This window comes from Chiloscyllium plagiosum, chromosome 7 (assembly GCF_004010195.1).
Source record: "Chiloscyllium plagiosum isolate BGI_BamShark_2017 chromosome 7, ASM401019v2, whole genome shotgun sequence".
Lineage (NCBI taxonomy): Eukaryota > Metazoa > Chordata > Chondrichthyes > Orectolobiformes > Hemiscylliidae > Chiloscyllium > Chiloscyllium plagiosum.
This window is the reverse complement of record NC_057716.1, coordinates 8,276,616-8,301,969: the sequence shown is the minus strand read 5'-3', so window position 1 is coordinate 8,301,969 and position 25,354 is coordinate 8,276,616. Positions and strand designations below refer to the sequence as shown.

The 25,354-nt window shown below is 39.9% G+C and overlaps 1 protein-coding gene across 3 annotated transcripts in view; it reads right to left on the bottom strand.

The window, feature by feature from the left end:
• Positions 1-2,728: 2,728 nt before the first annotated feature.
• The window catches only part of LOC122551286 (spermatogenesis-associated serine-rich protein 2-like), a 157,709-nt gene continuing 135,083 nt past the window's right edge, over positions 2,729-25,354 (bottom strand). For all 3 annotated transcript variants that reach the window (XM_043692962.1, XM_043692960.1, XM_043692961.1), the window contains exons 9-12: positions 15,116-15,225; positions 13,004-13,106; positions 8,969-9,165; positions 2,729-6,896 (exon numbers count right to left, since the gene is read on the bottom strand). In XM_043692962.1, coding sequence (XP_043548897.1) covers positions 6,489-6,896; positions 8,969-9,165; positions 13,004-13,106; positions 15,116-15,225 — 818 coding nt within the window. In that variant the 3' untranslated portion in view covers positions 2,729-6,488. The remainder of the gene's footprint in view (positions 6,897-8,968; positions 9,166-13,003; positions 13,107-15,115; positions 15,226-25,354) is intronic.

The following is a 25,354-nucleotide window of genomic DNA, read 5'->3' as shown; positions in this document are numbered from 1 at the left end:
CTTATTGCACTATGTTAAATGTTAGACTCCAATAGATTTTATCACTTAAGAATAAGATAAATAATGGAATCATGAGTTTATTTCATTTTTGCTTATATTTTGGTGCCCACTCCATTAGGTGCTGCTGACTGCGACCTTGGTATTCTCCCTTCACCCACATCCCTCTGCTGCCATTAGAATAGATTACTTACAGTATGGAAACAGACTCTTCAGCCCAACAAGTCCACACTGACCCTCCGAAGAGTAACCCACCCAGACCCATTTACCTACATTTACCCATGACTAATGCACCTATCACTGGAGGCAATTTAACATGGTCAATTCACCTGACTTGCACATTTTTGAATTGTGGGAGGAAACCCACTCAGACACGGGGAGAACATGCAAACTCCACACAAACAGTCGCCTGAGGCAGGAAACAAGCCCGGGTCCCTGGCACTGTGAGCCAGCAGTGCTAACCACTGAGCCACCTTGATCTACTGATGAGTGAAGTGGCTCTTAGTATCCTGAGCAACCTCCCAGCAAATGTTCAGCATACCTTTTCCATCTGTTGATTTCCTCCCAGTTTTTGCAGGGAAGAATGAGGACATGGACTACATCTGGCATTTCACTGGGAGTCTAAAATAAGGCTGTATAAAATCTGTAGGTGAAAGTGAAGACTGCAGATGCTGGAGATCAGAGCCAAGATTAGAGTGGTGCTGGAAAAGCACTGCAGGTCAGGCAGAATCCAAGGAGCAGGAAAATCAACGTTTCATTCAAAAGCCCTCGATCATGATTCCTGATGAAGGGCTTTTGCCCAAAACGTCGATTTTCCTGTTCCTTGGATGCTGCCTGACTTGCTGTGCTTTTCCAGCACCACTCTAATATTTTAATAAAATTTGTGTCATTTCCTTGCATCTATATTAAATTTCCTTCCGTGAGGAGTGTGACAGACTTACAATAAATAAACAAAGTTACTCTTTGACACATGGAGGGGGTTTCGGGGATCAGGCAATACTACCAATCCTGTGAAAGCGAGAGCCTGTGGTTGTTCTGAGAGAGCAGGATGTGAACAGCGAGGGTCGTGTTTCTCATGCATTAATTAAAAAAAGAGTGAAAGTATGGAACAAGCAAGGGCCCAGCTACGTAAAGTCAGTGGACACAGGACAAGTGCCTCAAATATGGGACAAAATCATAAACAACTGGTTACCCCTATTACGTACATAACTGAGAATACCATTAGGCCTTTTATGGTCAGGAAACTACAAAACTGAAAGTATTGTTCCCACAGCAGTTTTCTTCCACAATGGAAATCCAAAAGACTAAATGTCCCCCATATAATGTTATTAGACAACCACTTGAGACAGCAAGAAGAATTCCTCTGTAAAGGAAATTCGAAAAATTAAGAGTCCTCCAGATAAAGTAATGGATCAATTGCTCGGTTTCCAAAGAACAATATTCTCCACAAATGCCTTCTTGCAGACACAAGATTCTCCAGCACAGCAATGATTTACAGAGCAGTCAAAATCAAAATCAAAATCAAAATCTACATTCCTTAAGCAATCTACAGTCCTTAAAAGATCAATGAAACTTGATCAGTGATCAAGTATGAAGAGAATGCCGTCTAGCAGAATTGTTAAACTTTGAGACTGTCTGAATTTCTGAAGTCAAAGGCTTGGGACACTTGGAGTTGTGAGAAATGCAAATGCAGTTAAATATCAAAGGTACATATGTTAACAATGGGGAGAAATAAAACTTGGAGGTAGATGCTTGGAGCTATTGTTTCTGGAAGAGTTAATATTTCTGAAAGGATTAAGTTGGAGGGTGCAGTAAGCTCCTCTCAATCCAATGATGTCGTACAGTTTTGTGTGGGGAAAAGGGCAGTCTCAGTCAAGTTCCCAATGCAGGTAGATGTGTCACTAGTGGCTCTTAATTGGCTACTTAGTCATTTTGTGGCACTGTGGTAGTGTCCCTGCTTTTGGACTGGGAGGTCTGGGTTCAAGTCCCACCTACTCCAGTGTTATGTGATAGCTTAAATGAACAGATTGCTTTGGAAGTAAGGAAAAAATTAGACTATGTAACTTGTACCTATTGCAATCATACAATGAATCCACAAGAGAAGTCTATTTTTGACTCTTGTCAAATGGTTCGATCTCTTCCACTGTTAACCAAATAGGTCCTTAGACTCAATAGAAAAAGGGAAATTCTGACAGCACTCTGCTCTAACCAGAACTTGGGAGTGATTTCCTCTGCAGCACATTAAACAGTCTTTGTCTGACATCTTAAGCTGAAGCTCTCTTAATACAATCAAGACCTTTTCTGCAATCCTGGTCAATAGTCCCTCAACCAACACCACCAAAAGCTGTTTTTGCTGTGAACAAACTGGTTGTTATCTTTGTTTAGTTAACAGTGATTTAAAAGTAGTCCATTAACTGTGAAGGACTTGGGACAACCTGAGATTGGGCAATTTGCTAAATAAATAAAAATTCTCTCTTAACTTGGACATGCATCTACAGAAACACACATCCCCATCTTTTTGAACTGTTGCCTCAACTGGTCTCCCTGAAAACCATTCCAGTATTTGCATTAAAAGACAATTTTTAGAAGCTTTCATCAAGATAACCCTTAGTTTTCTCAGAGATAAGAAGTTTGAATGCCTACCCATTTAAAACTTTAAAACCTTTTCAGTTATTATATCATAAACTGAAACACCACAGAAAAACACCGACACCGGTTTCAGAATGAATGATACATGAACATTTATTTAAGTTTTCTTTTGAACTAAAATTAATGTGAACACATTTGCAGACAGGTTACAGGCAGACCTCAAGACAGTTTGTTTGTAATCCTTGCTAAGGGTGCAAGATTATTCCGCAAAGCAACAACTACAAATGCTGTAGCCAAGCTAGGAATAGTAGACTGGATAATAATTTAGTATTTGAGAAATAGTAAAAATATTTTTGTATATAAAATCATTTGATTATGTTGGCAGATGTTCATGGCTTTTAGTACAACAGTTGGATAGATCATTTCAGTTGACCTAATCAAAACTATACTTGCAAATCTCAGAGATTGTAGCAGAGGCCTACTGATTCTGGACTGCAAATGAGTAAAATCATTTAACCTGTGCTGTAATTCTTCAACCTGTTTGGGATAGTTCTCTCACACTGGATGTATTACTGAAATTAATTCTTGAAGCAGCAATATTGACAGATACAATATTATTTTTGGCATTCATCATCTCCTTACTAAAATGACAATGTTGTTGTGACTTGTATGATGAAATTAAAGAGTCACTTTTCATCATTATTGTGCAAAGCTAAGTTTGTAACTTAACACAGGAGTACAAACAATAAGACTTTATCAGCAAACACACATCAGTATATCACAGCAAATTGTTTCTGAGATTGAAAGTCTCCAATACTTCAAATGGGAACAGCTAGCTTATGACTCAAGTAGTACTGTAAGTGTTGGGAACGACAAAAATTGGGTTTATTCCAGCCCAATGTACTCCTGCCTGGATAAATAGTCAATGTGAGCAGTACACTTGCCATATTGTAATTTCTTCAGTTCTTGCTGCAGTTGCTCAAGGAAATTTTAGTTATCAACCAGTTAATGGTGTGAGTGTTGTCTAGTGCTGGTGTATGATGATTGCTGTCTGATCCTGTTGGGTTTTGCAATTTGTTTTTCATATGGTAGTTTTGGTGCAAAAAGTTATGTCCCATTTGCTTCATGAAGTAAAAGTCTCTACATTAAGTTAAGCTTCTACATTGTGTAAGCCACATTCCACAATGTCAATTTTCCCAGAATAGGCAGCACTAAGACCCAGCAATGGCTTCCCTCTGAGACGGATATTTTAAAAATTAGACAAATGCAGTCAGATTGATGAAACACAAGATTCTCTTTTCTTTTTGACTGAAACTGGAAAGATGGTACCATTTCCATGTTCAGGTTCATGGTTATCCTTAAATGGACCATTAAGTGAACATTTACGTCCATTAGTCTTCAACCATCATACTAACAAAAACATCATAAACTGATTGGAAAGCAGATTAAAAGAAAACAATTTTAAGCAGTGTAAATTGTATATTTAAAGCTGAGAATATACAAAAGATTGATAACCATCCTCGTTCTTTAAGGAATTCACCTGTATTGCATTTACAGCTTCAGATAATTAACTCTGACGAGGCCCATAGAGCTCATTAGTTATTAGCAGCTTTCCAGGGATGAAACAAGCTTTTTTGAAATCAAACATGAGATTTATTTTTAAATGAGATTAAGGTTTCATGGCTCAACTCAGTTTAAGACTGAATTCGTTCTTCGAGTCGCCTCACTAATTAAAAAGAAGCACATATAAGACCTTAAGTGGGCTAACATTGTACCCTGTTTGTCTACTTAAATTTTAGATTAAACATAAGATACAAGATAAACAATTCATGCCAGTGAATGCAAGACATGTTGGACAACCAACATCAAGTTTGACAGTCATGCCATGTTCTAGAGGCGCCCTAAGTTTAAGATGCACACTTGGTAAACATGATGGGTGGAATATGAAGCAGCAGTATGCATCATAACTCATTCTTGCATTCACTAGGCGCAGCTACAAAGATAGGCCAAGAGACTTAGCTGAATTGAAATCCTATTACATGACATATTTCAATTACTACTTAGTTCAAATTAGGATCTTCTAATTAATGTTTGGTCCATTTGTTTGGAACATTCACTTAATGACTCTATATTATTCAAGGCACTTTTCCTAAGTGAGAACATGATTATATTTTAATCATCCAAATCAACAATTGGTGAATGCAGAAACAATTCCTGTTTTTATGTGCAAATTTTAATTATTCACAGAAATCTTAAAATATCTTGGCAGATTTATAATTATTAATTAATTGAAACACTGGGGAACAAAAATATTTTAGCTTTTTAACCTGGGAAGTAATAAACCAAACAAAATTATCACTGTGGTCCATGATCCATGATCAATGATTCCTGAGTATGCTTCTGCTGATTTTTCTTTATGTTTTGGAAATATTGAAATTAACGTTCAGAGTCAGCACTAAGGCCTGATGTTTTGCTATTGTACCAACTATGGAATCTCAAGTGGAATCTTTACATAACTGCTATATTTCCAAGTTCAATAGAGGATGTTCACAATTCATAAATTGAATATATAGTAATATTTAGTGTAAAATAACTTGAAACATTTAAAGTTGTATGGTTTTCCATTGATTTACGTAAAACCGTTTAAGGAAAGGTTAGATTTAACAGTAAACCGTGAGGAGGAAGGATGGTCCTTTAACATTCAAAATTATCATACCAGTTTCTTCCTATGATACAAACAAAATGGGAGCTTTAACATCTGCTAGCACCAGAAGTTACAAACAGAGTTATAGAAAGTTTGATTATGACTTGTAAGTCACAGTTTCGAACTGCGTTTCTATAGTAGAGCCAAATAATGATTTTTAAAAATTGCTTGATACGAACAGAATGTCCATGGGATTGCACCTGTCCTCATATATAATATGTATATGCTTTCCATGTATGTGGCACTTATACAATACAATGATTTCCTTGTCTATTTCCTTACAGAAGTCTTAAAATAATCTCATAATATTTGTTGTATCATGTGTCAATTTGGAGAAGGAATGCAGGTTTATCTTCTTTGAACAAAAATATACATTTTCTGATAGGAAATGTAATTTTTTTTCCTAACACTGAAGGTGAATGCCTCACACAAGTCACCATAATTTTAGTCAACATGTTCCTAGTTGACCACTGGGTTTGAGAAGTTGGAAGGTATAATGTAGACACTCTATTCACTCCTCAGAGCTCTCTTTACAGAATTAGTGACCTGAATCAAGAAATAAAAGTGATCGTCTGATCTCTGAAACCATGTCTAGGACAAAGTGAACTAGAAAAGTCATAAGGGTGCCAGAAATCAAAGGGACTTTTAAAAAAAAATGTAATCACTGAAATGATTTGAATCTTCACTGGAATTTTGACATTTTCTATCAGATTTTAAATCATTCATTGCTGTAGAATGTTACTAACTAGCTTTGCTAAAATGCCTTGGCAGTGTTACTAAGAATGAATAATGTCATCAAGGTGACTTTTTGTTAAAGGGGCAGTCCTCAACAAAACAATGCTTGATCATTGTTATCGGCTGTTTGGTGAACATGATGTGAGGGCATAATTTTCAAAAGATAAAGTTGCATCCCAAAGTTTTTCATGAATGGTCTATGTATTAAATCATTGCAACTTCAATAATTGAATTTATAGGTTTAATGCCCTTTCAAGGCTTTTCATTCACTTCCTCCTCCCAAAATTATAATTAAAACTTTCTGTATTACCTACTTAAAATTCTTCACTCAATAAATGCAATTTTCAGCAATAAAAGGCCTACATTCTTTTTTTAATCCAAGTTAAGAAAATAATCATTTTTTTCAAGTCTTAAATTGGCAGAAATTGCATAAATGTAAATTATGAATGCTACTGCAAATAAATTAAGCTACCGCAGTCATTCTATTAGGTAAAGACAACACTTTAGTATCTACAGATGTTTCTGGCTTTATGGGACATGATCTATACTGGGAAGCCCGGTCACTGAGAACTACAGATATAGTGGTAGCTAGTTCAGGGGTTGCTGAGTTGGTGTTCATTTGAACTGGCAGTACAGTACTGCTAGAAGTAGAATCTGTTGGTAGCAGTTTGTCTACATCATGAGATGAACTCTGATGCTTAGACTTGCTATGTTGATTCTGGTTCTTAAAGCCATCTTGGGCACGTCCCTTTCGGCTCCTGTTCCTACACTCATCTGATCTTCCAGGAAGATGATTTTCACTGAGCCGGAGGCCTTGCGCTCGGGAATTCAATCCTCGTCTTTGACCAGATGGGCCATTACGTTGATAATTCTACATGAAAGGATGAGAAAGGAAAAACAAGTATTTATCAGCAGCAAAGAATACAATTGTACATCTCGGAAATTCCGTGTCATTTGTCATAAAACAAGACCAAGTATTACACTTGATTTAAAGTAAAAGCAGGGTTCTAATTCACATGGCAAAGAGGAAGGAGTAGGAGCATTTGGTTTCTAAAACACTGCAAAGTGTACAATGTAAAGTTATGTCAGCTTTCCTTTTAACATGCAAATAGGCTATCACTTGTCATTGTGGATTTTTTCTCAAATACGCATAATCTGAAAAACTAGAGTTTTAAAATAACCTCTCCTCTTTCCTAAACCATCAGGCCCTCCATTTCTTCCCCTGTGGCTGGATCCTGCATGTGAAAGGTCGTGGTTTAAATGTTAGTGAACGAGGGACCAGAATTTGGCCAGGCCCAAATACAAAAAGTGCTGGAGAAATTCAGCAGGACGAGCAGCACCTGTATATGGAGAAAAGGAGTTGATGTTTCAAGTCCAGTGAGCCTTCACCACAACACTAACTCTGTTCCTCTCTCTACAGATGCTGCCAGAGCTGCTAAGTTTCTCCAGCGCTTTCTGATTTTGTTTCAGATTTCCAGTGTCCATAGTCCTTTATTTTATTTGGATGTCAGGACTATTGGCAGAACTTTTGTATTATTCTTTTCTAACTAATATAATGACGGGAGTTGATGATTGTAGAATCTATTATTTAGGTTTACTGCTCAGTGCTGTACAGCAATTATAGAATCTGTATTATTATAACTTTTACTTAGATAAAATAAAACTAGTTAGTATGAAAGAAAGGTAAAAACTTAGTATTTTGGGAAGGCAAGACCAAATGAGTTGAAGGACCTTTAAATGTGAACCTATCACGTTGTCTGGATGGCATTAAATTATTTTTCTCTCATGGTCCTCAAGATAGAAAGGCCTATAAATTCAGAAGTGTAAGAGTGCTCCCACTTGAGATAAATAATTGCCTCCTTGTGTTAGTAAATGACTGGCCCAACTTTGGACTCTCTTTGATGCTCAACTGCATTATTGATTTGGTCTTGGATTGCAATCAGGAAAAACCAATCTCCATGCAGCCTAACATGCAGCCCTTCTGCTGCGACTAGACATGAGGACTTTATAAAAAGATACTTATTTAAACCCAGAGCAGGATTGCTGATGTTCTCCCCTACAGCAATTATTGTTGTGACTTTCTGACTTAGTTTTCATTTCCTGCCTGGCCTGTTTTGTCTTCCTGTTTGGCCTTGTTTCCTGATCATAGGTTCCTTTTCATTTACCTGAAGTTCTCGGAGGCACTAGCCGCTACCTGATCTTCCATTGTGCCATTTTTGGAATGTGCCCACTATGCTCAGGTGCTGTGTGAGTCAGGAAAGTGAGACCCAAGATCAAGGGATCTTGGTCACAATTCAGGTGTAGTGATAGATCCCTTCAACAATGTGTGTGCCCAAACTATCAGACCCTAGTGCCATTGCTAGTAATAATAGGTGCTCTCTGATCCAACAAGGCACTTCTACCTCATATAAATATGGTAATGACTAAGATTACTTCCATAATGTCCAAGTATTAATCTGCCAGTAATTGAAATGGCTGATTTAATATCAAGCCACGTTTGGGAAGAAGCTGTAGTCCGAGGAACAATATTTAAATTATTCAAATCAGTCACAAGATATCCTTTCAGTGTTCTTACAGAAAGCTTTTGTCTCATTATCATGGGCTGGAATCAAATTCAAATTCTAAATGTTATTTGCATATTATTTGTGCTTAATAGTACGCAGGTGTTGGGTATGAACTGGGCACTCAGCCACTCTAGGTCGAAACAGATGAAAACTAGTTGTTGAGTTATGAGGTGTATATACTTGTATTGTATAACACTGCAAATAAATGTGAAAGTGTAAAGATGGGCTCTGTTTCAATCCTTTATCAACAAGCTCTTTGGAGTTTTAACAATAAAGACTAACATACCAAATCACCATCATTTTGTACGGGCTATAATAGTATTTCAAAATCTGGTAGAAAAGAAAGATAGCAATAACAATGTTAATGTGACAATCTTACCGGTCTGTCTGCAGGTACCTTCTGAATGCTAGAATTGTCCCTGGAATTCACTGCTTTAGAACTAACTGATGATAATGCAGCAAGTGAAGATGGCCCTGAAGGAACATTATTAGAACTGCCTTGAGGATTCAGATGTATTGGACTCAATGAGAAGGAGCACTGCAGTCTTGTAGAGTAGTTATTCTTTGGATGTGATACTGCACAGAAAAAAGATGTTTTCAAAAAAATGCTTTAAACATCTAGTTTTAGAGCATGAATGACTTTTCTCTTAAATCACTTCAAAGAATTACCATTTGGTTTTTCAAAGGTTGGAAATTGGTAACTTTGTTCAAAGTGGAAATTCAACTTGTAGATATTTTCCAAGTCCAACTTTGAAGTAAAAGCCAGATTTAGCCTTTAAGGAAGTTGGAGTCCAGTTTGGGCCGGTGCAGTACCTGGCAGGATTGGTGGCAGCTGCATTGGCAAGGTGTAGTGAGGACTCATAGTGGTGGGGGCACAATGGAGGCAAGTTGGTGCTAAACAATGGCAATTCATGTTCCAGTGTGCAGCACAGGGGTCAGGTGGCTGACTGCCAGGCTGATAGTCCATGGTGGAGCATTTAACAAGAAGGACTGTAAAGTTCTTTACTTTTCTGCCTTTGTGTTCTATGTTTTTGTTTATTTTGTAGGTGAGTGGTGACACTATACAACACTTTTCACTATTTTGAAACAAAATACACATGACAGACAGGTAGATGGATAGACAGAGGGAAGAGAGACTGAATAATAGGCCAGATGGTGCAGGTTTCTATCAAATACCTGAAATCCCTTGCCTGAACGTGCAATTCACAACCTGATGCTAAAAAGTGACTCACAGCAGCTCAATATAAGAAAGGAATTTTTAAACTGCATGGTTAGTAAGGAGCATTGTCAGTGTGAAGCAGACTTCACTTGAGTGAGACAAAGGAAAGTAAGCATATCTGGCAATTTTATTCAAAGTGGGAACTCAATGCTGAGCAGAAAGAGGTCTTGTGACTAAAGTTTCCATCGAGATGTAAACTCTCCAGATCTTCAGTGATACCTGGAGTGGAGTGATGTCACAAACTATTTAGTGATGCAATTGCAGGGAAAGCACTTGTGAATAGGATTAGCGAGTATTTCTAGTTTCTAAAGTGTTTTCTCGCTTAAAACTAGCTTGTTAAGTAGAAGATTGATATTAGTGTAAAATAAATTACAGTTATGTTACAGGGTGTTGTGGTGGGCGATTCTAACTTCCCCGATGTTGACTGAGACTCGATTAGTGCCAGGGGCTTGGATGAAGGAAATGTCTGTAAGACGTGTCCAGGACTGCTTTGTGAAGTAATATGTAAAAAGTCCAACTAGGGAAGGGGTCATACGAAACCTGTTGTTGGGGAATAGGCTTGGTCCGGTGATTGACATTTTAGTGGGAGAGCGTTTCAGGAACAATAACCATGATTCCGTAAGTTTTAATTTCTTATGGATAAAGAGAAGAGTGGTCCTCAGGTGAAAGTATTAAACTGGGGGAACGGCTAACTACCAGAATATTACACAGGAACTGGGAAATGTAGATTAAGAGTGGCTGTTTGAGGGTAAATCCACATCTGGCATGTAGAAAACTTTTAAAGGCCAATTGATTAGAGTTCAGGGTGAGCATATTGCTGTGAAAAAAATGGATAAGGATAATAAGACTCAGGAACTTTCGCCTATAAGAGAAATTGTGAGCTTGGTCAAAAAGAAAAAGGAGGCATGTGTAGGGTTTAGGAAATTGAAGACAGACAGAGCCCCCGAAGAATTAAGAGAAGCGGGAAATAACTTAAAGAGTTAGGAGTTTAGTGTTGAATCCTAGAGGCAAAATGACAGACCAAATGGCCTACTTCTGTTCCTATCTTTTTCTCTACGTTGACTTTAATAGTTTGAAGGTGCTAAATAAGAACAGATTGTCATTTTCCTGCAATTGATCTGAAATAACACACATCTCCATTATTACATACTAATTAAAGTGCTGCAGGACTATACATAGCTTCCAAGGCAGAAAATAGCCTAATTGATCAAACCAACCTAAATCAGTTTTGCCCCTTTGTCAAACAAACGGATTTTATCATATTTTTCCACCTTTTACCCCAACTCCCTTCATGTCTGTTGCCTTACGTTCCCTATCTAACCCAACCTTGAATGTTAGTAAAGTTTCTACCTCAACCATTGACCTTAGAAGTGAACTTCAAATCTTCTCAACTTCATATGAAGCACTTCTTCTTATTTCCTGTTCCAAATGTTTTAAGCCTGGATTTTCGCCATTCCAGCGAGCATCAGTAATTTCCCACCTTGTGAGATATGTCTCTTTTAAAAGGGACATTCAGTGAAGGCAGGTGCTTGTAGAGGGTGCTCAGAGGTAACCACTGAGGCAGGCGAGAGTCACGGTGGGCTGGTTAGAAGGCCTGCCTCAGTTTAATGGGACTTCATGAATGCATCAACATCCTTACTCAGAAGAGCCTTATTATAAAAGCTGGGATAAACTCCAAGACTCAGTAATGGATTAGTTCAGCAAGGTATCCACTTAAACAGACTGAAGTGGAGTCTTTGCCTTGATAGATTGACATTTTCATTAAGTTATACTAAGTTATTCTTTCTTTGAACTCTTTCTTTCAATATCCATGTACTTACTTTCGCACTGCAGATTAAGATGTGCACAATGAGGATATCTTTTGATAGCTCTGTTTGATTAACCCTTTTATAGGATTGTAAGTGCAAACATTTCTTTCCAGAATAGATTTGTGAATTAGATTAGATTACTTACAGCATGGAAACAGGCCCTTCGGCCCAACAAGTCCACACCGACCCGCCGAAGCACACCCACCCAGACCCATTCCCCTACATTTACCCCTGCACCTAACACTACGGGCAATTTAGCATGGCCAATTCACCTAACCTGCACATTTTTGGACTGTGGGAGGAAATTGGAGCACCCGGAGGAACTCACGCAGACACGGGGAGCATGTGCAAACTTCACATAGTCAGTCGCCTGAGGCGGGAATTGAACCTGGGTCTCTGGCGCTGTGAGGCAGCAGTGCTAACCACTGTGCCATCGTGCCGCCCACATTAGTGTTTTTGCAGTGCAGTTCAATACTTGATGTAGTTTTATTGGTTCTAAAGTGTATTTGCATGAGTGGGCATGTACTATGCAGAAGATTAATGGAGGGGGCAGAAGAGACATAACTTTTTGAACATACTTCTCAAAAATTCCGAAACCAAGGTCATAGTTCACAAATCCTCTGAAGCTGGTGCGACTCCATAAAAGGTGCAGTGGGTGTACCAGAAGCCAACCCCTGTCTGAGTGAAGCTGATCAGGCGAATGCAGCCTGAAATCCTCACCTATACAGGTGAAAACTCCAGCACAGAAATCTTGGAATTGTGTTGCACGCATTTTCAAAAAGGCCTCCGAGTCAGTGAGATTCCATAAAAATCAGTTCATAACCTTGTATCTATCACTCCAATGCTGCATTGTTCAACTGATGGAATCTGTCAGCTATTTCCTCCAAACTATCCCTTCAATATGTTAAATACTTCAGTTATCTCACTTGGCATTGAGATATGTGCTTTCTCATAATAGGCAACATCTGAGTGAATTTTACTAGTTCTAAGCCACATAATCCATCCCTTAGTAAAGGTGAAGTCACCATAGTCCCAGAGGAATATAGCACTGCTCTCTCATTAGAGAGAGAGACCTCTGGAGGTGATTTAGCATAAGGATCACTCGACCTCAGTAGAGGGATGAGGTTGAGAAGGAAGGACCTTCATGCTAACCTCAACAGCAGATTATAATTCTTGTGATAAAATCTAGAATTCTGTCTGCGTGTATGGTCAAGTTAATCCAAGGCACTTTTGTTAATGCTCTATAAAGCTATACCCACAAAATCTCTCCACTGTTTCATAACTGTGTTGATGACAATGGTCTAACTGACTCATTCACAGGAAATATGTCACTTTCCGTAATTCTTGTATTCAACTCATTTTATCTAACCATAGACCATTTCCTTGCCTTCTCCAAACCGTTGAATCTGGGCTTGCAGACTATCAATGTTACCAGTGAATCGGGCTGATCTCCCCAGGTCTTCGTCATATTTGCGTTCACTTACAAATTGCTGTTTGGAACAGATAAAACTTCAGTTAAAGTCAAGGCATTGTCATTTGCAGTGCTCAAAACACCTAGACGTTATCTTTCAAACAAACATGACAGCATCTTTTGCTCCCCTGGAGCATTCTGTGTTTCCCAAAACAAGCATGACATCCTAAATTATGTATAATATCAGTTCCAAACCAACGTGGCTGACTCTTAAAAGTGCTTGTAAAAATATTACAATCCACTCAATTTTGTCAAAGACAGGGCAACTAGGGATTGATAAATTCCATCCGAGCCAGCAACACCTTTGTCCCAATAATTAAAAACCAATTCAAAGTACCATATATAACAGAGCGGTACAGCAGAAAGAACTGTGTTCAAAAGCTGAATTGTGCTAAATTACCTTGTTTCAATAATGTCTGTACATTGTTTTGGACAGTTTCTTGTGACTACACTACACTATACAGTAAATTATTTTTATTCTTACATGGGATGCGAGGTCATTGGAAAGACCGGCATTTATTGCCCAACATTATTTGCTCTTGAGACTGTGGTGATGAGCTGCTTTGTTGATCCAACGCAGCTCGTGTTGAGAAGGCACACCCTCAGTACTGTTCAGAAGCAAATTCTATGATTTTGATACATCAACAATGACATAATAATGCCATAACACTCCAATGGAGTGTAAATTGTAGTAAAAATTTGAAATGGTGGTATTCCCCTGAGTCCATTGCTCTCGTCTTTCAAACAGTAGATATTGAAGTTTGGAAAGTACTGTTGAAGAAGCCTTCAAATGTGCTGCCGCAGTGTCTCATAAGTTTGAATAACAAATGAAGAAATGCAAATTCAGCATAATCTGGATTTAAGTGCTAGCATAATAATGACCATGTAACCATTGTTGATTTTTGTAAAATCCCATCTGGTTCACTAATGTCCTTTAGGGATGGGAATCTGACACCTGATCTGGCCTACAAGTGATTCTGAAACCCGTGTCAATGTGGTTAATTCTTAACTGCCCATCTGAAATCATCGACCACACTCAGTCCTATCAAACTGCTACAATGTCTAAAGGAAGGAATGAAACTGGACAGACACTCAGTTTCAACCAAGACACTGGAAATAGCAATGGTGAATGCAACTTGTTGACCATGCTAAGTCCTTCTTCTAAACAGTAGGGAGCATCTGCTAAAGTTTTGACAGCTGCCCCTTTACAGTGCTTCAATACTCCCTTCAATACTCTCACAGATAAAAAGAAACACACTTGTGACAGATAGATTGGTGAAGACAAGATCAGGTACATTTTTTTCCCCTCATGCTAGTTCTCTCATCATATTTTTCAGGACATGGCCAACTCAACAAGTTGTGTCTAATCTTCCAGCACTCGAGTTATTTATGCCTATGTAAAGCACTTAAAGGTTTTCAGTGATGGTTTATAATGTTTTACAGTAATCTTTGCTTAAATTACATCAAAGTCCTCCTTTCGCTGAATATATGCAACAGAGACAGAATTTGAAAATATGCAAATAATCTGAAGCCATTGCTTCTTATAGCCTTGACAAGAAAGCTCATTTGGCAGGAGATAAATTGGCTCAAAATTGGTTGTGACTATGTATCAGCAAAAAGATTTTCAAATAAGGACTGAGTATTCAGCATCTGTGTAAGAATTCAAGCTGGAACACATGATCTGTGGGGAACCAGAACTTAAAACAAATGTAAAACTCCAGTTGAAATCGCGGGAGTAATGTTTCAATTTATTTCTAGGATGGGTGCGAAATGGGTGGTGATCCATGGAGCCTGTTCTTAGCTTAAGGCCTGGTTTTCAATCGAACTGCTCAAGCCATGGCTGGTAGAAAGGTTCTCCACTGCAGTTCACTTATTTTTGATACTGAAACATGGCTATATCTTTACACAATCAAGCTGGTAGTTGAGGAGTGGGAGTAAGATGCGAATGCAAGTGGGTGGGAAAGGGGCTGCTAGTTTACCAGGTAAAGGGGAAAGTTAAAGATGTAAACAGTCCCTTCTGTCACTCACCTTAATCTCTGCTCTAAGTTCAGCAAGCTGGGATTCTGACATCTGGATAGCCATATCTGTCAATCTCTTCAGCTCCTCAGCTCTCCTCTGTCTTGCATCCAGGATCTCCACTGAGAAACACAACACAAAATTAACTCAAATCAGCAAAGAGCTTGAACTTTCAGCAGCTTTTAACTTGGGGATCATGATTTACACTCTGTCTCTACAATAGGCAGCCAGCAAGTCACTGTATTCTACCGGGATTTCAATTGAGTCTATGCTCTTACTTGGTCAGAATTCATATTCTGCCTTTGGTTGGGATGGTGCAAGTAGGAAGCAGGAAAATTTGGTCAGTCACCTCACTGCCTGATTGCAGGATTGGATCGAATAGGTTCCACACTTCCAACAGAGGTTCATGACTTTTAAATTTCAACAACCTCATGTTTGTTTTCTGTATGATTGTTGGGCACCCAGTTAAAAGCCTTTAACAGCAAAGGAGTATCCAGCATTCGGTAGGAGGTGAGCAGCGTGTGCTAACCATTTGTGATGTGGAAAGCTTTCTGTTTCTGAAGACAGTCTGTCCCCCTTAAAGGGAACCTGTAGTGATGGGCAGGATGCTATTGCTGAATGCCAGTACTACAGTTTTAAGCAAAGGAAATGGTATCCCAGAGTAGAGAAAGGACTCCACAGCCACAGATATAATATTGTCAGGTTTAAATGGAAGGGGAGAGATTTAAGAGGTGCCACAGTTCTGCAAAAGACCCAGGAGTATCTGAAAGACCATCCTCAGGACAGATTTGAAGAAGGCGGCTAGGGAGTTCTGCTCACAATATGTGGAACTTAAGACCTGACACAAATGCCACTCATAGTTTATTGATCTCACACAGGCGGTTAAAGTCATCCACAAGTGTCTTCTATCCACTGCTCCCTCACAGTCCTTGTCCAGTATATCCTTATCACTCACCTATCAGCAGTTCCGGCACTCAGAACTCACAACTAAAAGATATTCTACATCATCATCACACACATTCTGATATTGCCAGCTTCCTTTGCAGATCCTTTAGCTTTAACATACCTCCTGCCATTCAACTGTGGGAGGATCAGCATGCACATTAAGTGCGACACAATCAGTTACCTCTGACCTTTCTCCTGGAGGACACGGCTGTGCAAAAATGAAATCCCCAATACCAATTCTAGCTTGTGTGCTCATTGAATCCTCTCCTCTTCCCGTGAGGATGCAGCAACACTCTTTACCAAATCCAAGAACTCAGCACAACACTTTCAAAATCTCCTGTACCTTTTTGTCCATGCACAGGACTACAGAGGCCATGCCACAAGTGGCTGGAGGCACAGTATGTCTTACTAAGTGGGTGTTCAACTTCTGTCAGATCATCTTCAGTGACACAATAAATCTAAACTTCAAATCCCCATTCTTTTCTAAAGCAGGCCAAAATGCCTGAAATAGAAATCAAGGATGACAAATAAATCTCTCAAAAATGGTCTTAACTCTTTGATTTTACCATTCGACCAGAATGACAAGGCTATCGGCCCTCACTATCATTTATGTATAAGTCCCACAGCCTCTGCAGACAAGGAGCTGATGTTCAGTCAAGTGTCAATGTGCAAGTGTTTCTGTCCATGTTGGTGCCACTCCATTTGTAGTTTTACTTTACACATGACTGTAATCGTGGCACTGGATATAAACAAAACCCTGTCAGATATTTCAGGAGAAGCATCTTTTTAAACAGTGTGATACTTCTTCATTATTGGCAATGAATTGCCCCGGCACTGAAAGTTAGCTATTTCATGTATGGAATCTGTTCCTCAGATGGTGTTTTTCTGTTCAGTGAGGATCCAGATGCCTTGTTTCTGACATTACATCATTATGGGCACTTTCAGCTATGTTGTGTCCACAAATTATTTTAAGCTGAATCATGCAGGACCAAATGCCAAAAACTCTAAGATGTTTTGCCACAGCAATTATTGGGGCGAACCTTCACCTTCTGCCCCATTATTGTTACAAAAAGGTGCGTGCATTTCACTCAGTGACATTTTTGTTGTTTAGTGACATTCGCAAAGGAAGTTGATCATTAAGAGGAGTTTGAGTGGGGTTCAAATCTCTTAATAACCAATGAATGGTGAAAATCTAGCAGCAGTGACTATAAGCGTAGGTCAAAGTCTGTAAATCTAATGGCGAGTAACTCACTCCCTGACTGTTCAAAGCCTGTCTATGACAATCACCTGATGAAGGAGTGTCGCTCTGAAAGCTAGTGTGCTTCCAATTAAACCTGTTGGACTATAACCTGGTGTTGTGTGATTTTTAACTTTGTACACACCAGTCCAACACCGGCATCTCCGAATCATGTCTATGAGCAAGTAGTTAGTGGTTACAGGATCAAACAAGAGTCAGGAAACCTTGCGCACACTCCCACTGGAGGATTTCCTCTCTCGATCTGTCCCTCTCTTCCCTCCACGACCTCCGTAACCAAACCTTTCCCCTGACAGCACCTACAAAGTCTGCCACTCGGACTGCATCCTGTTTAGATGATAATTTCCTGGGAGTGTTGATGGAGTGAAGTCTTGAAAAAAAGAACCCTGAAAGGTTCCCAAGGCTATTTTCGAATACAGTCCGCCTCCAGCAGTAAGTAAAAAGTGATTGTTGAGCAAGGCTTGAAGTAAGTGTTAGAAATTCTCAGCAATAAGCTGCTTAGACCTGTTCGACTGGTAGGTGAGGGTGTTAAGTGGAGCGGTCTCACCAGAATAATGTGCAATCTCTTCACTGAGCTGGACAGGCTCTTCAATTGTCGCAACACTGTAATCATGTTTGGGTGGAGAAAGAGGTAATGTCTGGAGGAGGATGGTGTCTTCATGGTGGAGGCTCTGTGGGTGCTGTTTGTGACTACACAAGACAAGAGAGGGAATAAGTTGCAAAATAGTGGTGAAAGGTTGGGCATGCTAAGAGCACAATTATAGTGTTTGCAATAGGAAGGCAGTACAGCACTTGACAATGAGTGGGTCTCAATCCTTTTCCACTAGGGAAAGTGTTCTCTCCTCATTGAGGATAAGCAGATGAACGTTGGCCATCCCACCACCCATCTTGACTCCCTCTATGCTTTTTGGGCTGTTTGCTGCTGGAATGAGACAAGGACAGGGATGAATGAGGTGGAAGTGGTTGGCACAGCGATTAGTGTTGCTGCAGGTGACAGATAGGTGGGCGGTTTCCTGAGTGAGGTGTAGAAAGCACAGAGGGCAGTAAGGGTTAGTGTTCTGGTAGAATGGGCTGAGTGAGCAGCATTGAAGGAAGATGTTGCGCGCAGTAGTGAGAGTGGCAGACCATGAGCCTTGTTGGGAATTGGCTGCAGTGTCAGCGTGAGAATAAGTGTCAGGATTAGAGAAGAGGTGACAGCACTTATCCTTGTAGAATGCAGAAGGTCATTAACTTCCTGCCTGCACTGCTAGGCATTCCTCCTGACCACGGACAACACACTGACCTCTGCTGGCAACTTCAGAGCTGGCTGACAGGGTCCAGTGTCTCCTCTGGCTGTCCTGAGCAAAGAGGACAGCCCTCCCCTCCACCACTGTGTCCACCAAAGCCTCCAGGTCCCTGTCTGCAAAACAGGCTGTCAATGCTCCTCTACTCACTGTCTCACACAGCGTACTTTCTCAGGCACTGGAACCCTGGCTGACAGCATCTGATCTGGTGCACAGCTGAGGTTGAAATATGATGCTGGTGGCAGGAACACTGGAAGGTCCTTGCGGGCGGTGAGCACCAGATAGTGTGAGAGAGGGGCCTGCTGTACAATGAACAAAGTCAGAAGCACAAAATTGCATGAGAAAGCTCACTAGAGCTCAGAGATAAACCCTCCAGCAATCTCATTGAAACTTAGCCAAAATTTAGGAAAATTCAGCCCCATTTTATCAGCTGCATCCTTTCATAACTTGTTTAAATCTACAGCAGAAATAACTGCATTTTTGTGGCATCCGTTCAAACGTTTATAAGGACCAGATGTGTCATGCATTAGCTCTTGAACTATTACATCTGAGTCATATTTACAAAGCATAAATCAGTTGCATTCTGAAGTCATCCAAACTCAGTTCATATGGGAGGATATAGAGTCGTAGAGTCCTATAGCACTGAAACAGGCCCTTCGGCCCAAATTGGTCCATATTGATCAAAATGTCCATCAACTCTAACCCTATTTCCCTGCACTTGACCCATATCCTTCTAAACCTTTCCTATCCATGTTGTTGTCCAACTGCCATTTAAATGTTGTTAATAGACCTGCCTCAACCATTCCCGCTGGCAGCTCATTTTGTATGCGTATCACCTTCTGTGTAAAAAAGTTGCCCCTCAGGTTCCCTTTTATTCTTTCCCCTCTTAAATAAACTGATGTCCTCCACTCCTTGATTCCCCAACCCAGGGAAAAAAGACTGAATGCATTCACTCTCTCCGTGCTTCTCATGTCGTTACAAGATCATGATGTTATAACTTCTTTAAGATCCCACCTCAGTCTCCTATGCTCTAAAGAAAAAAGTCCTAGCTTGTCCAACCTTTCCTGATAAAGCAGTTCTTTGAGTTCTGGCAACATTCTTGTAAATTTCTTCTGCACTCTTTCCAGTTTAATAACATCCTTCCTATAGCAAGGTAACAAAAACAGAACATAATATTCCAACTCCAGCTTCACACATCCTGTATAACTGCAACATAACAGTCAAAAGTCAAAAGTTGAGAAGAAGCCATTTGACCCCATTGGAAGTTACCACTTCCCTCATCTCCCAGTTCTTTAATTCTTCATTGTGATGTCTCATTTTAGTTCGAATTGTTCAATGTTTTATTATCATTAATCTATTGTGAACATCAGTCATTTTCGGTAAAAATATTTATGCTATCTGTTCCTAATGTACATTTCAGAAATAACCATTCATGTCTTGTGGTCCTACTTTCTTGGAACTATCTGAAGTTGAATTCACAGAATGTAATATTACTTTGTTTTCTGCCAACGTATGTTTGCGTATTAAATTACACGATTCTCTGCCTTAAGGGAAATCCCAGTAGATCGTGAAACTAGCATGTTCCCAACAATCTGTAAAATAGTGTAATACTGAGAGGAAGTGAAAAAAAAATTCAAGAGTAGTCATCCAAACTTTCTGCTATGTGATACCACAAAATATCACAACTGCCAAATCTCTACCTCATTAAAAAAAAATTCCCAATAATACCGCCAAGTGGCATATGCTGTTCCACCTCATTAATCTACGCTCATAACCATGGCAAAGTCATCTCTCATCTGGAGTTAAGCCCCTTATGTGATTATGAAACAGCCTGTGTTACAATCAGAATAACTGTTTCAATGCTATGGTTCTGTATTTGGTACATAATATTTTGGTACTTAGTTAAAGATGTTCCATATGTTCTCTATTTCACACAAACAATCTTGTTCCATAGAACCAGAGAAAGAAAATTTGTTTCATTCTATCTGTACTAATTATTTGCTCCAAATCAAATTCCTAGAATCTTTCGCCTCCCAACAGCCCATTATCTTCCTTACAGTTCCCTTAAAATATGCTTCAAACACCATCTGTGGCAAAGCAAGTGTAGCAATGAATATAGTTTAGAAATATTATATTGGCGGTGAAGTACTTTCTTATTCTGAATAATAGTGTAGAAATGTGAGTTATTTATTTTAACACAGAGGAGTTTCTCCTATGTTCTCATGGCCAATTTTAAACAGATCACACCCACTTCGCTGACTTCCAAAGCAGACAAATAGTCTACCAAAATTCTCCTTCATTTAAAAAAAATCAATTTCTGTTGTTTTAATATTTGCTTCATTGTAAAACCTCTTACAGCCTGATTTTTATCTTTGACATAGATAACTGAAGCATGGAAATTTTGTACTTCAGTAGAAGTCAAATTTCACAGCAGCAGAATAGGGAACCGATGGAATCAAGTCTACCATCTTCCAGAATCATGTCAAAGATAACTGCAGGGACAGTGAAGGTAACCTGCTGAAAAGGTTGCCATTCTCCATGCCAGTATATTGAACGTCCATGCCCATTCATTCAGCCTAAGGTCTGTACCAAACCAATGGGCCTGACAGTGGCATTATACTGCTCTTGTGCACTGAAATGCTTAAAAACATCAGTTCACAATTTTCTTTAAGAAACTACTGATATTATAATTCTCGAAGTGGCAATCAACCGTATCTTTAAAGCATCAATAATTAAAGCTTTAGGCACTAGACTGTCTTTATTCTGTACAAATAAACACTCAGCCATTAACAAAACAGAATAATATTTATGTTATTATAATACCATTAAGCTATGTCAATAAAGTAAATTTTTTATCAGCCGTCTGTTAACCATGTATAATGAGGCACAACGCCTCTGTTACACATGTTATCTGACCTATACAGAGAGCACATAGGTGAATGGAAGTACCATGAATTGGCAGAGGTTATGAGCGGTCACTGATGATAGGGGCAGGCATGGGCTGGTATGGGAAAGAGCTTATGAACCAGAGACCTGCTGCACAAGATAGTTCTGAAGAAGCGTCACTGGACTCAAAACACTAACTCTGCTTTCTCTCCACTGATGCTGCTGAGAGTTCCACCAGCGATTTCTGTTTCGTGAATTCCAGCACAAGCTTTCCCCTTTAAGTTACCACAATGCAACACGCAATTTAAGAAATTGCTTAATCAATCCAAAAGAATGCCAATAAGTATTTAAATATATCATACAGAATGTTCCTAAAAACTTCTCTTTCCCATCCCTGGTAAATTTACATTGTTCACCCCTTCTGGTACTAATTTAATGGAATATCCAGCAATCTAACTGTGACCTAACCAGTCCCATGTATAAATCTATCATTTACTTTATTATGTAAACGTATTTTTGTAAGCTCTAAAACCCAAGTGAGAAGGTAGTTGATCCATCCAGGAGCAACAGTGGGAGATCCAGTAAAATTTAATGGTCAGCCCACATTAACAAGCTAGTGGCTGGAGTCCCAGCCAAAGTAACCAGGAAATCTCCAGGAAACAATGGAAATTGAGTCCAATTGTAAAACAATGTTATCACAGTGAATAGTTAGAGAAGCTATTGTAGTAGACATTTTGAAGTAAACAGCTTTTCAATATTTTACCAATGTATTATTTACCTTGGGAGTGCACTCAAACAGGTTTCACCTGCGATACTGCAAATCCCTGTTTAAGTTTAAGCTTTTGCAGACTTCTTAATGGAGAATCTAAGAACTGATTGACCTTACTGTAGGTTGGCAGCTGTTTTGTACAATGAACACAACTTCACATCTGCATCCATTTTATTAACTAATATGAGAAAAATGTTATAATGTGAGCCTGCTAATCATTAATCACATGATAGGAATAAAACAGCTTTCAGAACATCTTTAAACATTAATGCATCCAGAATCTGACAGCAATCTAAAAGGGCCACAGGAGAGAGATCTTTAAAATCCCCACATTTCTGGTGCAAATATTTTACTGCATTATTCAAGCTATTATTTAGTGACATCATTCACTGTGATATAAATATTTGTAAAATTATAATAAACTAAAAATGTTAGAATGCTGGTAATTCACACTTACATTAGCATCCTTTGTTTCAATCATTCTATAACAGAGATTTTGAAATTCTCATCCTAATTTCTCAATCCCTCCATTCTCCTGCCTGTCCCCATCTCTCAGTTTATTTAGCCCTTAAGGTACTTGCATTACCCCAGTTCTGGTCTTTTAAGCATCCTCAATATTAACTGCTCTGCCATTGGTGGCTGTGCCATCAGTGACCAATTTCAGCTCTGAAGTCCGCTCCTTAAACTTCTCCAACTCCTTACCTCTCTTGATCCCTTCAGACACTCCTTGAAACTGAACTCTTTGATCAAGTTTCTATTCATCTATCCCAGAATCTCTTTATGTCAAGAATATTAATGTGGAGTTCCTTGGGATATTTCATGACCTTAAAGGTATGAAACCGCTATAAGCTCAAATTTTCTTTGATGCAGTTGGCAAAACGTAACAGTTGTGCTTGACTTGGTGTGTTCTCTAAGAATCTACTCATTCAAGTACAGTTTAAACAACCAGGTGTGCCTGAATAGATTTATCTGAAATTCTTTCCAGAATTAATGGTCTTCAAGAAATTTAACAGAGGAAGCATAATTCTCTGATAATCTGAGTCCCACAACTGCCTGTCGGGGCAGTATCTTTCAGAACACCAGCTGTGGCTTAGCTGGGAGGACTCTTGCCTCTGAGTTGCAAAATTTTAAGTCACAGTCCAGGACTTCAGTACAAAAAAAAGGCTTACACTCCAGTTCAAGACTGAGAGAATCACGTAAATGCTGATTTTCAGGGGTAATATCAACTGAAGGCCTTATTTATCATTAAAAATGGCCTGTAGAAATTGCTCAGTACTATTTTGTTTTGTGTACTTTCTCCTGGGGAACTATCTCTTGAGCTAGTTGGCCACAGTGAGTGTTTTGAGGAGGTACTGGATCTTGATCTGGCTGGCCAATGGGCTGACTGGCCATAGCCAATGGTGTTGTGGGGTTTTCCTTTCTTTTAACGGAGCTGTATTTTTGTCCTTCATGAGGAACTAACTTTAAGCTGGCTGGGTTTATTCCCTTTCCTCGGGGAGCTGGCTTTTCAGCTGGCTAGTTGCAACCAGCGGTATTGTTACTTTGGAAAAAACGTGGGAGTGGAAGAGGCAATTTGGTGGTGGGACTTATTCTTTGTTCCACTGTCAGCTGTTTGAACTGAATTTCTTACCTGTCCTGCCTCTACTCCAGTGCATGGACTAAACCTCCTTGGTGGGCCCAACCTCATTGAGTAGGCCAGTTTGTTGTGTGGGGGGCTAGGCCTCCAGAAGCAGATTGTGGTGGTGTGAGTGGATCGGACCTCATGGAGGAGCCAGCCATCGTGTGCAATGTGTACACCCTGCCGATGGGAAGAGGACCTGCCATCGGGAGTGAACCCTGCTGTTGGAGGCAGGGTCTGGTTTGGGAAGGGGATTCTGGGTCAGATGGTAAACTGTGGGAGTAGTCCCTGTGTCGGTGATGGCTCAGGTTTTATGAGCAGACTCTGCCTTGGAATGGACTCTGTCTCTCAGAGTTTGCACTGCACTCTTACGTGTACAAGATTTTGGAGAAGATTTGTAGCTTAGGTTGTGGATCAGGTAGGTTTGTTCTCAGACATTTCATCACCCATGCTAGGTAACATCATCACTGAGCCTCCGGCAAGACAATAGCAGACCAAGAAAAAGAGAAGATTGGCTCTACAAGAAAAATTGTCCACAGCAATAACATGGACAACTCAGAGACTTGGATAAAAAACCTGTCGGATGACCATTCCCAAACACAGAAAAAGTGATCCTAGTATGAGGGATGAACTTCAACCACAGGGATGTGGATAAAAATGACTTCCAAGTAGCACTGAAGTCCGCCCTGAAAGAAAACAGACTTACAGAAGAAACCCAGCAGGCCATTAGACAGACAGCAGCACCAACACTAAGCAGGAAGAAAGAAGAAAACACCCTTGACATACTGGAAGGGAAAGCCCTGGCAAGGACTCTGAAAAGACGGAAATATAATAATCCCTACGGACAGCAAAAGGGCCCATGACCGTCATCCTGAACAAAGCACAATACTTTGAAAAAACAAACACACTACTCGCTGATACCAGCACCTTACCAATAGGTGGTGATGGACCCAACTCCACAGCTAGAAAACCATATTACAGCATCCCTGAAAAAACTTCGCAAGATAGATGAAATTAACAAGACAGACCTCCAAAGAATTAAACCAGAAGGATCCAACACATTTCTATGGATTACCAAAAGTACTTAAACAAGGGCTCCATCCAGGGATCTCATTGAGTAGGCCGGTTCAACGTATGGGGTGGGGGTGGGGGGGGGGGGGAGTGGGGGCGAGGCTTCCAGGAGCAGATTGTGGTGGTTAAGTGGATCGGACCCCATAGGGGAGCCGGGGCCTTTGTGTGCAGTGTGTGCACCTTGCTGACAAGAGGAGGACGTGCCATTGGGAGCGAACCCTGCTGTTGGAGGCAGGTTCTGGTTTGAGAAGGGATTTCTGGGTCAGACGGCAAACTCTGGGAGCAGGCAAAAGTGGGTACTGCAGATGCTAGATATTAGAGCCAAAATTAGAATAGTGCTGCAAAAGCACAGCAGACAGGTGCATCCAAGGTAGCATCCAAGGCAAAAGCCCTTCATCAGGCCCAAAACATCGATTTTCCTGCT